We start from the raw sequence: 12818 nt of genomic DNA, 5'->3' as shown, positions 1-12818 counted from the left end.
ATTGTTATGGATAATGTAGTCATTAGTTTGTACTATTGTCTATAACTAGTTTGTGGTATTGTTATGGATAATGTAGTCATTAGTTTGTACTATTGTCTATAACTAGTTTCTGATATTGTTCTTAGTTTCTTTCTTTCATTGTTTATAACCACAGTTTGCCATTATGTTCATTTCTAGTTTGTTACCTTGTTCAGAACTAGTCTGATGTCAGTAAAAGAAACAAAGTTACGCCTTGAATATAAAACTCGATAACAATTCTGATTTATTCACGAGCTCTGTTAATTTTCTTGTCGATAAATTTACAAGCATTGTTAACTCTCATTTCTGAAAAAATGTTTCATATTCCGGACCAATTGACGTGTCGATATATTAATAAGGTTTTGCTTGAAACAATTTGAGTTTGAAAACTGCTTTGCAATGAATTTGTTATCACGGAATGATTTTTATATTTCTTAGCAGAGAACGGTTTACTGACGACCGAGGACTTCATCATCGGGGATCGAGTATGGGTGAACGGCACAAGGCCTGGATACATCCAGTACATCGGAGAAACGCAGTTCTCCCAGGGAGACTGGGCAGGCGTGGTGCTGGACGATCCAATAGGAAAGCACGACGGTTGTGTCGGAGGTGTTCGATACTTCCAGTGTGATCCCACGAAAGGAATCTTTATCCGTCCCTATAAACTCACTCGCTTCCCGACGTCCCCAAGCACTAACGGTTGCAAAAAAAACAAGTCCGCCTCTCCTGAAATGAAAGTGACCAAATCCCGTGTAGTCACTCCCCCTGGGAAACGAGGATCTTCCGGTAATTGTTCAATTACCACTACCACCGCCACTAGCGGTGGTAACGGATTTCTGAGGATCGGTGACCGGGTTGTTGTCAACTCTCTGAACGGAACCAAGACGGGCACCTTGCGTTATCTTGGTAGCACTGATTTCGCTAGTGGACAGTGGGCTGGGGTGGAACTAGATGAGCCCACAGGACGGAACGATGGATCCGTGGCAGGAAAACGGTAGGTTACCCTTTTATTCTAACATGGAGATGCCATGGCAGAATGACTGGTTCTGTCCACATTCTTCAGTTCTCACTTTTAATATAAAAGCTTCAGTTTGAATTTATTCACTGTTGTTCCCACATAAATTCTACTCAGATCTTTCAGTTTGAGTTTCTTCGCTATTCTTCCCACAGACGTTTTACTCTTTTCAAATGGCGAGTAGTTACCGGAAGGAAAATGTTAGTTTAAAACAAATAAAATCATTTGAAATTATTTCGAAAACTGAACTTTATACAAGTATGTGTTTCCCAACAACTTTAGCTTTAAATATGGAAAGAAAATGTAGATTTAATCGCGCACAGACGTTATGGAAAAGAAACCTCCATTATCATGAAACGACTTTAATACTACAAGCTTCCTTCCCTATTAGGAGAAGTTTTCCCCCAAGTCGGATTGTTTCCTTATAGGGAATATCTGCAACAAATACTTCATTTAAGAGCTTAATCCTTATCACACGGCATGGCCAAGGTCAGAAGGGTGGAGTACCCGTTCTCTCCCTTTCCCCACCCACTTCGTGACGTGTAGACAAGGCCTAGAATTCTTAAACCACTGCTGCTGTTTATCAAGTAGATTTTGTTTCCTACTAACACCCAAAACATGGCCATACTTCTTTCCAAGTCGACACCCGAAAAATGATAGTTCCTACATCTTATATTTGAGCGTTGTGTAGAATATTAAACCACGTTTTGTAAATGCATTTAATTAAAAAGTCGGATAGAAATCTACGAGCGCCACCTGTTGGCATTTAATCAATCAACTGACATAGTTAATATATTTCCATGACTCATTTATATAAATACCACATAACAAATGAATTCCATTGAAAGATATTTTCCAACACATTGTGCCCATGTACTATTTAGACCAAGTTATGTTAATGTATTCAATTGATTAAATAAGAAAAAAACACACAAAAAAATACGAACTAAGTAATTGACTAATTGTATGACACATCTATATAGATACAAACGATACATGAAATTACTACTATGGAAACATATGAATTTTACGTCACCTGTAGGATAAACACCAACACTCTTAAAGTGGCCCATGTAAGTAAGCAAAATATCGCCTACTCACAGGACACTAATGGAACTGAGTGGTACTAGATAAAATGACGTCTTCCGTGACCCAGAGTACCCGGATCTCTGCAGTCTTTAGAGGCCTTCACTTTGCGTGACTAATAGTTCGGTATATTGTTCTCGGAATAAACTACTTTAATAAAGGCCGAACGTGAATGACATGTTAGTCTCGAACTATGTGACTGGGAAATAACCACATTGTATGTTCTTCGTATGGGGCTTTTGACTATATATGGTTTGATTCAAAGGAACTGTATATTGCTAAATGTTTTTTGTCCAATTGTTACATACTAGTTAAAACAAGTGGATAACAGTCATTCTGTTATTGACTAGTTATAGCATTCAGTGGATAACAGTCAGTCTGTTATTGACTAGTTATAGCATTCAGTGGATAACAGTCGGTCTGTTATTCACTTGTTATAGCATTCAGCGGATAACAGTCGGTCTGTTATTCACTGTTATAGCATTCAGTGGATAACAGTCAGTCTGTTATTGACTAGTTATAGCATTCAGTGGATAACAGTCGGTCTGTTATTCACTTGTTATAGCATTCAGCAGATAACAGTCGGTCTGTTATTCACTTGTTATAGCATTCAGCGGTCAACAGTCGGTCTGTTATTCACTGCTTATAACATTCAGCGGATAACAGTCGGTCTGTTATTGATTAGTTATAGCATTCAGTGGATAACAGTCGGTCTGTTATTCACTTGTTATAGCATTCAGCGGATAACAGTCGGTCTGTTATTGACTAGTTATAGCATTCAGCGGATAACAGTCGGTCTGTTATTCACTTCTTATAACATTCAGTGGATAACAGTCGGTCTGTTATTCACTTGTTGTAACATTCAGTGGATAGCAGTCTCTAAGACGTTAATTATTGTTGTAAGATATATTTTCAATGTTGTAGTAATTTATATGTCAGACAGACATAACTTTAACATCGAAATGTTCATTAAAAGTAGGCCTAGAATTCCTGGAATGTTTTGGATGACGTCTCTCAAATAAAGTAAGATTGACAAAAGCCTGGAGTTGTGATACATCACATATAAATACGAGTGGGCCACTCACTTAAAAATTTAGTAGTGAATGAATACTGATTAATGAGTTTTTTGTTTTGTTTTTCTGGCAATAGTGCTATTCATGCATTTCAATGAAGTATTAGTTTCAAAGCAGCATTTGGATCATTGCTAGTCGTCGCTTATATTCAGTTAATTAATCGATTAAACTTGAAATTGTACAAATAAGTTTATTTTTACCTTAGTCCTAGTACAAACTTACAAAAAACGTTAAGGAAGAAGTAAACTAATGTGTCGTTGTGTGGACTAGGCTTCATATTATTATTACCAAATAATATAAAAGAACCCGTCTAACGAAAGAACAAGGTTACGACATTAAAATACTCGGTGGATGGCAATCTGTAACACGCTTGTTACCACATCCAGTGGGTAGCAGCCATTACACTTATTGTAATAACTAGTGGATATTAATTTGATGATCTTTGTGGAGTTATCCTGCATAAAATGCTAATATTAATGCACAACGAAAAAACACGTGTTATAGACGTACACTCTATGCTCAAAACCTGGTGTTTCAATCAGATAAGTAATGTTTGTGTGATTTTCCTTTCATATTTTCTGTTTTCTTGATACTGCTATGTATGCTGGAACTAAAACTACACATTGACTACAGCATGCAATCGGTACTTTTCTTGAAGAAACGCGGAAACGTAAGAGACTTTAGCCTTGATAATTTGTTCAGACATGGTTTTATGCTAATATCTGCGAAGCGCGTCATTTATCTTAATTTAGTACATGTGTACCGTTCACAAATAACACTATATTATAGACGTTTGTATAAGAAATGGGTGTTTTAAGATAAGGCCTAATCACAGGAAACAATCTATAATAGTTACATCATGCTGAAGTTGAAAAAACAGCTAACACTCCTAATAGAGCAATATTCATCTGGAACCTTCAATCTACGTCAATGTTTGACGTCATCAGTTACTATTCTGCGGTCAATTACAATTTTTCAACATAATGTATGATGAGAAAGGAAATATAGCAGTGGCTGTTGTCGACATTATCTGTGTCACACGCTTAACGCTCTAACCCTAAAATTATGATAAAAGTAAAGGTAACAAACCTCAACGACACCTGAAAAATGGCGAACAAAATTAATCGAAACGATGTGAATAAAGGTGAACGAAACAAATTAAACCAACACCTGGTAAATATGAACAAAAATGACAGTAAAAATAACAGGTAAATATCGACGAACAAAACCGGAAAGACAACAGATTAAAGTGAACGAAACCGAAAAAAAAAGACAACAATAAAAGTAGGCAAAATAAAATAAACTGTTCAGACATCTGAAAATGTCTATATGTTAGAACAAAGTTAGGCTTATGACGTTGGTTAGCAAGGAGTAAACCTGTTTCGCGTAGAAACAGGTAATCGCTATGACAAATATAGATAGGTTGCAATATTATTGTTATCTAGCTGGAGCGACCCGGCATGGCCAGGTGGTTATGGAGTTCGACTCGCAATCTGAGGGTCGCGGGTTCGAATCCCCTTCCCACCAAGCATGCTCGCCCTTTCAGCCGTGGGGGCATTATAATGTACGGTCAATTCCACTATTCGTTGGTAAAAGAGTAGCCCAAGAGTTGGCGGTGGGTGGTGATGACTAGCTGCCTTCCCTCTAGTCTTACACTGCTAATTTAGGGACGGCTAACGCAGATAGCCCTCGTGTAGCTTTGCGCGAAATTCAAACCAAACAAACAATCTAGCTGGAGTACCCGTCCACTGGACGGAATTTATTCAAATTCATGATTAATGAAAGGTTAACTTGAAGTATAAAAAGTTGCTCCTTTTATACGTAATTGTAAAGAAACTTAAAAACGCCCATAAAATGTGAGACCATAAATTTGCATGTATCTCCGCATGGACCCAATAAGCCTTCATGCAAAGTTTGAAGATCCATCAACAGGGAGCGAAGTAGTGGTAAAAATTGCAAAAACGCCCATAGAAATCGCAAAATTTAAAACTGAAAAGTTCCCGCATGGATTTAATGAACCTCCATACCAATTTTGGTGAAGATCCATCCACACCCTGCGAAGTAGTTACATCGACAGACAACAGACAGTACTATTTTATTTATATAGATTATATTCTTATTCTTGAAAATCCCTAAGACTAGATAAAGAATGTAGTGTTTAGAAATGTATTAGGCCTGATACCAAGTAATGTCTTATGATAAATATTAATTACGTTTATAAGTTTCTGAAACTAAAAAGAGACAACTGTAACGAACGCCCTATATAAAAATTAATAAAAATTATTTTTTAAATCTTGTTGTAAATCCAGTTGAAAACTACTGAAAGTCTTGTAGTACTTAACTTAGAATAGCTAAGATTAAATACAGAATTACCAGCGTAATAACTGTGTGTTGCAAGTAGAACGATGGTTGGAAAATTGATCCCATAGTATTTAGATTAGTTATATTTTTATTGTATTTTATCAATTACATCAGTAAACTGGCTATCCTTTTGGTCTGATCGTAGATGAATGAACGTTGACGTAAATATACTGTTCTTTAAATTTTTTAGGCTAACTCTGCATAGGCCTAAATATAAGATTTCAGAGTGCGGAGGGAGTGGAAGGAATAAGACGAAAACTGGCGTCTGTGAGTTTTAAGATGTTAAGAAAAACGATAGCTCAAAATATAATTGCAAGATGTAGAGTTAGTTATATTTTGATGATATTTTATCCATTACATCATTAAATTTATTCTTCTTTCAAGCCTGTTCATTGGTAAAAAAACAACAAAAAAACAATGACGTAAGTAAACACGTCGTTTTTCCTGTTTTCTTGGCTGACTTTACGTAAGCCTAAATATTAGGCTTGAAAAACAATGAATTGAACGAGAACTAGTGTTTGTAAGTTTTAAGGTGTGGGGAAAAGCGATGTCCCGAACTTTTATCAAATAACATACTTTATTATAGAGTATCTTAAACGTTGTAGATTTACTAGATAGGTTGTTATGAACTACATTATTTTCGAACTTACAAGTTTCATGAAGGCATTTTAATCTTCATTTAGGTACTTCAGTTGTAAGATGGATTTTGGTCTGTTTGCCCCAGTGCATAAGGTAGCCCGAGTCGCCAGGACTTCAACTACAAAGGTTACCCGGGTCACTACTCTTGAACCAGTCTCTTCACCAGTAATTCGTCGGTCGCTGAGCCCGGACTCTTTGAACAACTCATTTAATGAGAAGGTATGTAAAGGGTAAAACGTTTCCTTTTTACAGTTTTAAAAGTAAAAATGTGTTATAAAACATATGTAAGAACGCTGAATTGACGAAAACTGATGTATGCTGCTTCTTCTTTAATATTTATTAAATGTCTACTTTGCTCAGTAGATTACAGTCTTTTTTTCCCTAGGTGGCTCATTTTATTCAATTAGTATATATCATTCTGGGTAGGTGGCGAAACAAGACATGTGCAACATTTTACTTCAGATAAAGTTGAAAATGTTATTAAACCCCAAAAGTAAAATACTGCGAGATTTTAGTATCTGTGGTGATAAAACCTAAAGTTCAAAACTGAGGTCAAGTAGAAATCTAAGTTATACTTAGGTTCGAAACCCGCTCGGATTTGTTTTCTGATGCACCAATTTAAATGGCTACCAAAAGAAAAAGGTGGAATTTCTTAACAAATCAAACTGTCTTCAACAGTCATTCTTAATAATGAAAAACTTTAAAAATCTGGTACGATTATACATCTTACACAGAGCTGTCCCCCTGGTGGCCAGTGACAACGTTTTAACAGGCTCTCGAACATTGGAAAGATCCTTTGGTTAAAATTGTAAATTAAAAATATAACTTATTTGGTGAATTAATGATCTTTTTAAACTGTAAAGGCATTGCTTTTGTTTATTAAATATTTCTATTACAGTGGAGAGAGCATGACTTTAGAATATAAGTCCTCACTGATTTAAAGATGGACATTCGTGATCTGTTATATTTTACGAACTCCAGCTTTTCGCGTTTTAACATCTTTTCTTTAGAGAGCTACACATACACTTACATTTAAAAATTACATTCAAAGGGTGTTTACAAAAGTGACATACTAATATTTCATTCAAAATATACAAGCAACTTACAGAATATGTAAATAAATATTATTTTATTTCACGCAATTTATTGAATTGTGTATTTGTTTTATTTCATTAGATAGATGTTGAGCACAAAGTTACATAATGGACTATCTTTGCTCTATCCACCGCCGAGAATCGAACCGCGGATTTTAGAATTGTAAAAACCTAAACCTATCGCTGGCTCACCGCTTCTTAAGTTGTTGTTATTTTTGTTTTTGTAGTTGTGATTTTCTTTTTTTCTAGTGTGAAAGCTTCTCAGTATATGTTTTTCTACTTCCTGAATTTATATCATTTCAGAGTTTCTGAAACTTTATATTTTATTTTTCAGCTTCTCAAGATTTGAGAAAACCGTACAAAGGAACAAAAAGTTGAACTTCATTTCCAGAGTTCTAATTGGGAGATACGATCTGAAATCTTTACAAAACACCCGAGTTCTTTATAAGAATATTTATAACAAAACACGCCACCGTACTGGAAAATAAACAACTACAAAATGATGATGCGTAAATTAAACTTTTTATCTAATGGATTTAGTAGAATAAAATGGCTTCCTGTTTTAAAGAAGCTTAGTTAGAAATATTACCTAAATTCAGCTAATTTTAATGTTTTTTGCCTCGAAACTGCAAGATTATTAGAAGCTATACGTATTCTTGAAGCCTTATACGTAACACATTTTGTGAATATGACTAATTAACAGTAGTAACTATAACCCTTACTTCACTGCCTTGTGATATATAGTAGCGATACATACATTTAGTACAAACATTTGGAAAAATTTTTAAGCACATTAGGATCAGGTACGTTCCAAGTATCAACGTATCGTGTGCGTGGAATTCTTTATATTTTTTCAATATTTTGTTAGTTTGTTTATTACTTGGTTTCTTGTGTTTGTTTTTAATTTTGGTGTTGGGACTTTTGAAGGTGTCTAGATTTTAAAATGCATAAATTATTGGATATATTAAATGTATCAGTTGTTTCTGTAAGGAAAATTATATATATATATATGTTCGTGTGATTCTTATAACGCAAGATGTTAATGGTAATTGTATTATTGTAATTAATTGTGATAGTTTTAACCAAATACCTTAGCGTGCGTGTGTATATATATATACAGCTTATTGCCCAGACGCTCATCTTTCTAATAACTTGCACAGACGTTGCTAGAAGCCAGATTTGTATAGACTGTGTAGAGTGTGATATGTAATCAATGTTTACGGAATAAAACAAAACTGTAAATAACTTCCACAAATCTTGTTCAAGGTGGTATTGAATTATCTTCTAGAATTTTCTTTTCGTGTGAGCTGTACCTAATTTATTATTGGCCATCGTTTTTCATACTTTTTTTGCATTATTTATTTATTTTTTAGGGGGAAACCTACAAAATAAAATACGTAGGTATTAAAATAATGTTTTGGATCCCTTTTTGTTTCTTGAAATATATATAAATAAATAATAAATAAAGAATAAAATACTGTTCTTCCATTCACTACTAAAAGCAGTGTCAAACCGACCCCGACTCCAGAATGGCTAAAAGAAACAAATTCTCTAGTAAATTTTAAAATATATTTTAAAAACACAACTTTTATACATTATGAATTAAACTTTGCCAACAAATATGTTGAAGACCGACAAAAAATTGACATTATAAGATAAAAAATATGCAAACATATGTTGTAGGCTAGCAACAAAAAATAAACTTTATCTTACTATAATGGACATAGCATGTGTGTTAGTATTTATGTATGTAACCAAAACTACAGAAAAATCTTCAAACATCAACATATTAATGCAGAAATTAAATGTTGATTGTTTAAATTGTGATGAAACACGAGAAGTGGTGATTGAGGCTTATGAAATATAGCGCCATCTATTGAATGTCACCACAAACAAAAATCCATAAAAATATTTCACTATTTGGGTATTCAAGATTCAAACAATTTGGAAAATAGCTATGATATATGTGCAACAACCGTTTCTATATAAAAAAAACAACAACATAATTTTAAATAAAAGTACTCTCCTCACAACAAGAACACGACTTTCACTAGGACTGTATGTGAGGGTTTGATATATGTTTATTAATGTAATTTTTAAACGTATTATCAAAAACTGGAGTACTTTAAAAACTTATTTTTTCAATAAACGATAGTACTTTGAATATATAAAACATTACAGTTTATATCAATATAATTTATGAAAATTTTGAGCTCTGTACATTGAATCATTTTGATGTAATAAGTTGCGTAACACTTTCCCCATGCAGTACTTCCTAGAAAAAAAAACTTTTTTAGAAAATGTTCACTTTTTTTACAGCTTTTTAGAATTAGGTATGAATACTACGATTAGTAATTACTAGCACAAACATCTACCCATAGGGGGCGTTTCTGATTGTACTTTGTAAAGTTACAACAAAAAAATGTATAGAAATATAGCGTACACCAATAGTTAATCCCCCACTTGCCAGGCACGCTGCTAGAGGACGCCACACGTGTATCAGACTCGGGGAAGTGGTGATGTCATCAAAGACTATGACGTCATAATTACACAATTGTCACCAGAGGGTGCGTTAGTTAGGGACGCGTTGTTTTTGTTTGAAGTTAAGCACAAAGCTACGCAATAGGCTATCTGTGCTCTTCCCACCACGGGTATCGAAACCCGGTTTCTAGCGTTGTAAGTTCGTAGACATACCGCTGTGCCACTAGGGGGCGACGTGTTGTTAGACCGCCATGACAGGCGTCCATGAAGTCATAGTTTCACGAAGTGGGACCAGCATAACGTGTCTCAACATGACTATAATTAATAAAGTCGTTTTAAATCAATAATTTATCAGTTAACTAAATTTCCTAATCATTTAAATCGTCCTGAAAAAGGACGATATCGTACAATAATTAAAACTTACTGTTTGACTCTTTATTAATAAATCAAGTGATTAAAGATTTCCAATAAGATAAGAATTTGTGGACACAACATTTCTTTTTTAACATTTTATTAATTTTCTCACAATAAAGATTTTTTCAATCCGATCTACATAAAAAGACACGTCTATTAAGAACGTATTTACGTGAAAACGTTTTACAACAAAACCATGAACAAACATATCATTAATATATTTGTGGGATCCAAATCTAGGCAGGAGTTTTCGTTTCGACACATGTCGACAACGATAATAAGTATAATATATACAATATTGTCCACACACAGATGACTATGGTCATTGCAGTCCACGTTCCACAATTCTTCTTGATAAATTTTCTCACGTTGAGCTTATGTGGAGGTAGTCCTAATGGATCAAAATATTCTCCTTTTTCACTTCGACCAAAATAAATACAGACCCAGTGGCTACCGGATTTATGACTCGGGTCCAGGTTGACGATGTATAATTGTTTTTCTACATGGTCAGGTATTTGATCACTGGCAAATACACCTCCAAATTTTTTTTCGCGTATGTGTTCATAGCTTCTTAGATATCAGTTACGATGTTTCTAGATTGATCAATTTCTAAAATTGGCTGAAATTATGCATATGCTCGAACATATGTTAGTGTCAGGTAAGGCACTACCAAAACATATTTCAATACATAAATTACCCTGGTTCACCATGTTAAAGTGAGAATTTCCAGCAGATTGATCCGGTGTAAGATCAAAGTTAAAGAGTGTATATCCTCCTGATGAGTATTCATCATATCCTACATCAATTCCTTGAGCCTGAAATTGTTTTCCACTTCCACGAAATAATGTTTCGTAGCATCTTGCATATAGTTCTGCATCAAAATCTGGCTGTAAAGGTCGAGTGGGAATCAGTTTTCTGTCCACATTGATTGCCGTGAAATTGATACTGTATTGTTGGAAATTGTATGGATTTTTCTTCCAAGATCCATTAAACGCATCATTATCAATGAATACTATAGCAAGACGTGAAGGTACTTGACCTAAAAAAAGCATTATCAATAGATGCTTGGCGTACTGAAAACGATTTACATGTCAAAGGATATCTAGCTGTTCCTTTCTGAAATGCTTTAGCATGTGACAAAACGACTGATGGGCTGATCTTGACGTTTCTAGCGTAGATATAAACATTTTGCAGTACAAGTTTAAATCCCGATTCATCACCTGACATAATACAAAACGAATCTTTAGTTGGCATGAGTCGGAGTTTTAAACTTACACCATTAGGCAAGAACTTATCCTGTAAAAAAGATATTCGAATGTAGACGACCAATCATGTCAACTGTTTGGTTACCACGTGTATTTATGTATCAGTCATTAAAATCGAGATCGTCAAAACTACTCACTGTGTCTTTTATCCACATGGATGTTGTCAAATGACTTCTCTAAACTTCTCCATTATAACTCAGTAAAGTTTGCATGTAAGCCTTATATGTGTAAAGGTTGGGAGACGAAGAAATGAGTTTATCATTCAGGTGTACATCTACTTGAGAAAATAGAGAATGAAGTAACAAGTTAACAGGTGTAGAAGTATCTTCATCCTTTTTTATATCAGTACCATCAGGCTTGACAATCTTTGTCTTTAAATGAAGATACGATTGGGCTGTGTCTAAATATTCATCTCCTGATCCCGATATAGAAAACTCGATAGGTCCTCTGTTGGTCACTGAAGATAGAGGATTGGCAACTGTTTGGGAGATGTTTTAAGCAACCTATTTCGTTCAGCCATACCTTTTCTGAAAAAAGGGATATTAGCTTTAGAGAAACAGGCAGTTAAATCAGATATAAATTTCGTATCAGATGTCATACAAGGAAAGCCTTTTCTTAATGATGGAAAATGACGAGCAATACAAGGAGTTCAGAATCTGGCTAGAGAAGTTCTACATAATAAAAAGAAAAAAGAGCAAGGTCCAGTGTTCAAAATATCTAAAGCTAAGAGACGAAGAACATCGACTCCAGACTTTTTTGACAACTAATCATGACTCTCCTACCACATGAAAAATCATGTCAGTGTACAAAATCTGAGCTAGACTTTTTTTCTCTCCCTCCCACACAAACATTGACTGAGGAAGAAGAAAGAAAAAAAAGGAATATTGGGAAATGGATTACCATATTTTGCAGGTAGTCAAACCTAGTAATCGTAATATGTGTCATAAACCCACTGGTAATTATTGTAAGGTATTCTCATATATAAATAAAACAGGAAATTTCAGGATGGCCCTCTCACTGTGTTACATCAGAGGCAAAAGAGGAATATATAAAACAGTATGCTGAAAAGGAAGGAGTGCAAATGACCCCTGAAAACATAAAATTTAATCCAGGCAGAAGGTCAGTTCTGAAAAAAGGGGTATTACAGACCTGTATCTAAAAAGAGATTTCAGACTACTGAGATGGATATAAAGGATGACATGGGTCGACATATACCATTTGATATAAAGGATGATATGGATAGACGTATACCATATGAAGATGAGAGAGTCATTACGCTTCACTTCCGTCGTAAAAATCTGTTAATATAATTTTTAAACAGTTGTGTGGATCTTTCAGGGAAATGGTAAATTTCATAAATCTGTATTATCTT

The 12818-nt window shown here is 34.6% G+C and overlaps 1 protein-coding gene across 1 annotated transcript; it reads left to right on the top strand.

Annotated features, from left to right (window-relative positions):
* Nucleotides 1-335: 335 nt before the first annotated feature.
* Nucleotides 336-8541, top strand: LOC106472753 (CAP-Gly domain-containing linker protein 1-like). The gene is made up of 3 exons (XM_013933410.2): nucleotides 336-1012; nucleotides 6237-6411; nucleotides 7621-8541. The coding sequence occupies exons 1-3, from the start codon at nucleotides 750-752 to the stop codon at nucleotides 7633-7635; spliced, it is 453 nt and encodes a 150-aa protein (XP_013788864.1). The 5' UTR covers nucleotides 336-749; the 3' UTR covers nucleotides 7636-8541.
* The last annotated feature ends 4277 nt before the right edge of the window (nucleotides 8542-12818 follow it).

Source organism: Limulus polyphemus, unplaced genomic scaffold (assembly GCF_000517525.1).
Source record: "Limulus polyphemus unplaced genomic scaffold, Limulus_polyphemus-2.1.2 Scaffold5581, whole genome shotgun sequence".
Lineage (NCBI taxonomy): Eukaryota > Metazoa > Arthropoda > Merostomata > Xiphosura > Limulidae > Limulus > Limulus polyphemus.
Note: the sequence above shows the minus strand (reverse complement) of the source record. Positions and strands in the feature narration are given on the sequence as shown.

What these genes read in the sequence shown, in the direction of transcription:
- LOC106472753 (XM_013933410.2), top strand. Translation starts at nt 750, where the DNA reads ATGAAAGTGACCAAATCCCGTGTAGTCACTCCCCCTGGGAAACGAGGA. An exon ending in GGATCCGTGGCAGGAAAACG is followed by an intron (nt 1,013 to 6,236) that starts GTAGGTTACCCT and finishes ATCTTCATTTAG; the next exon opens with GTACTTCAGTTGTAAGATGG.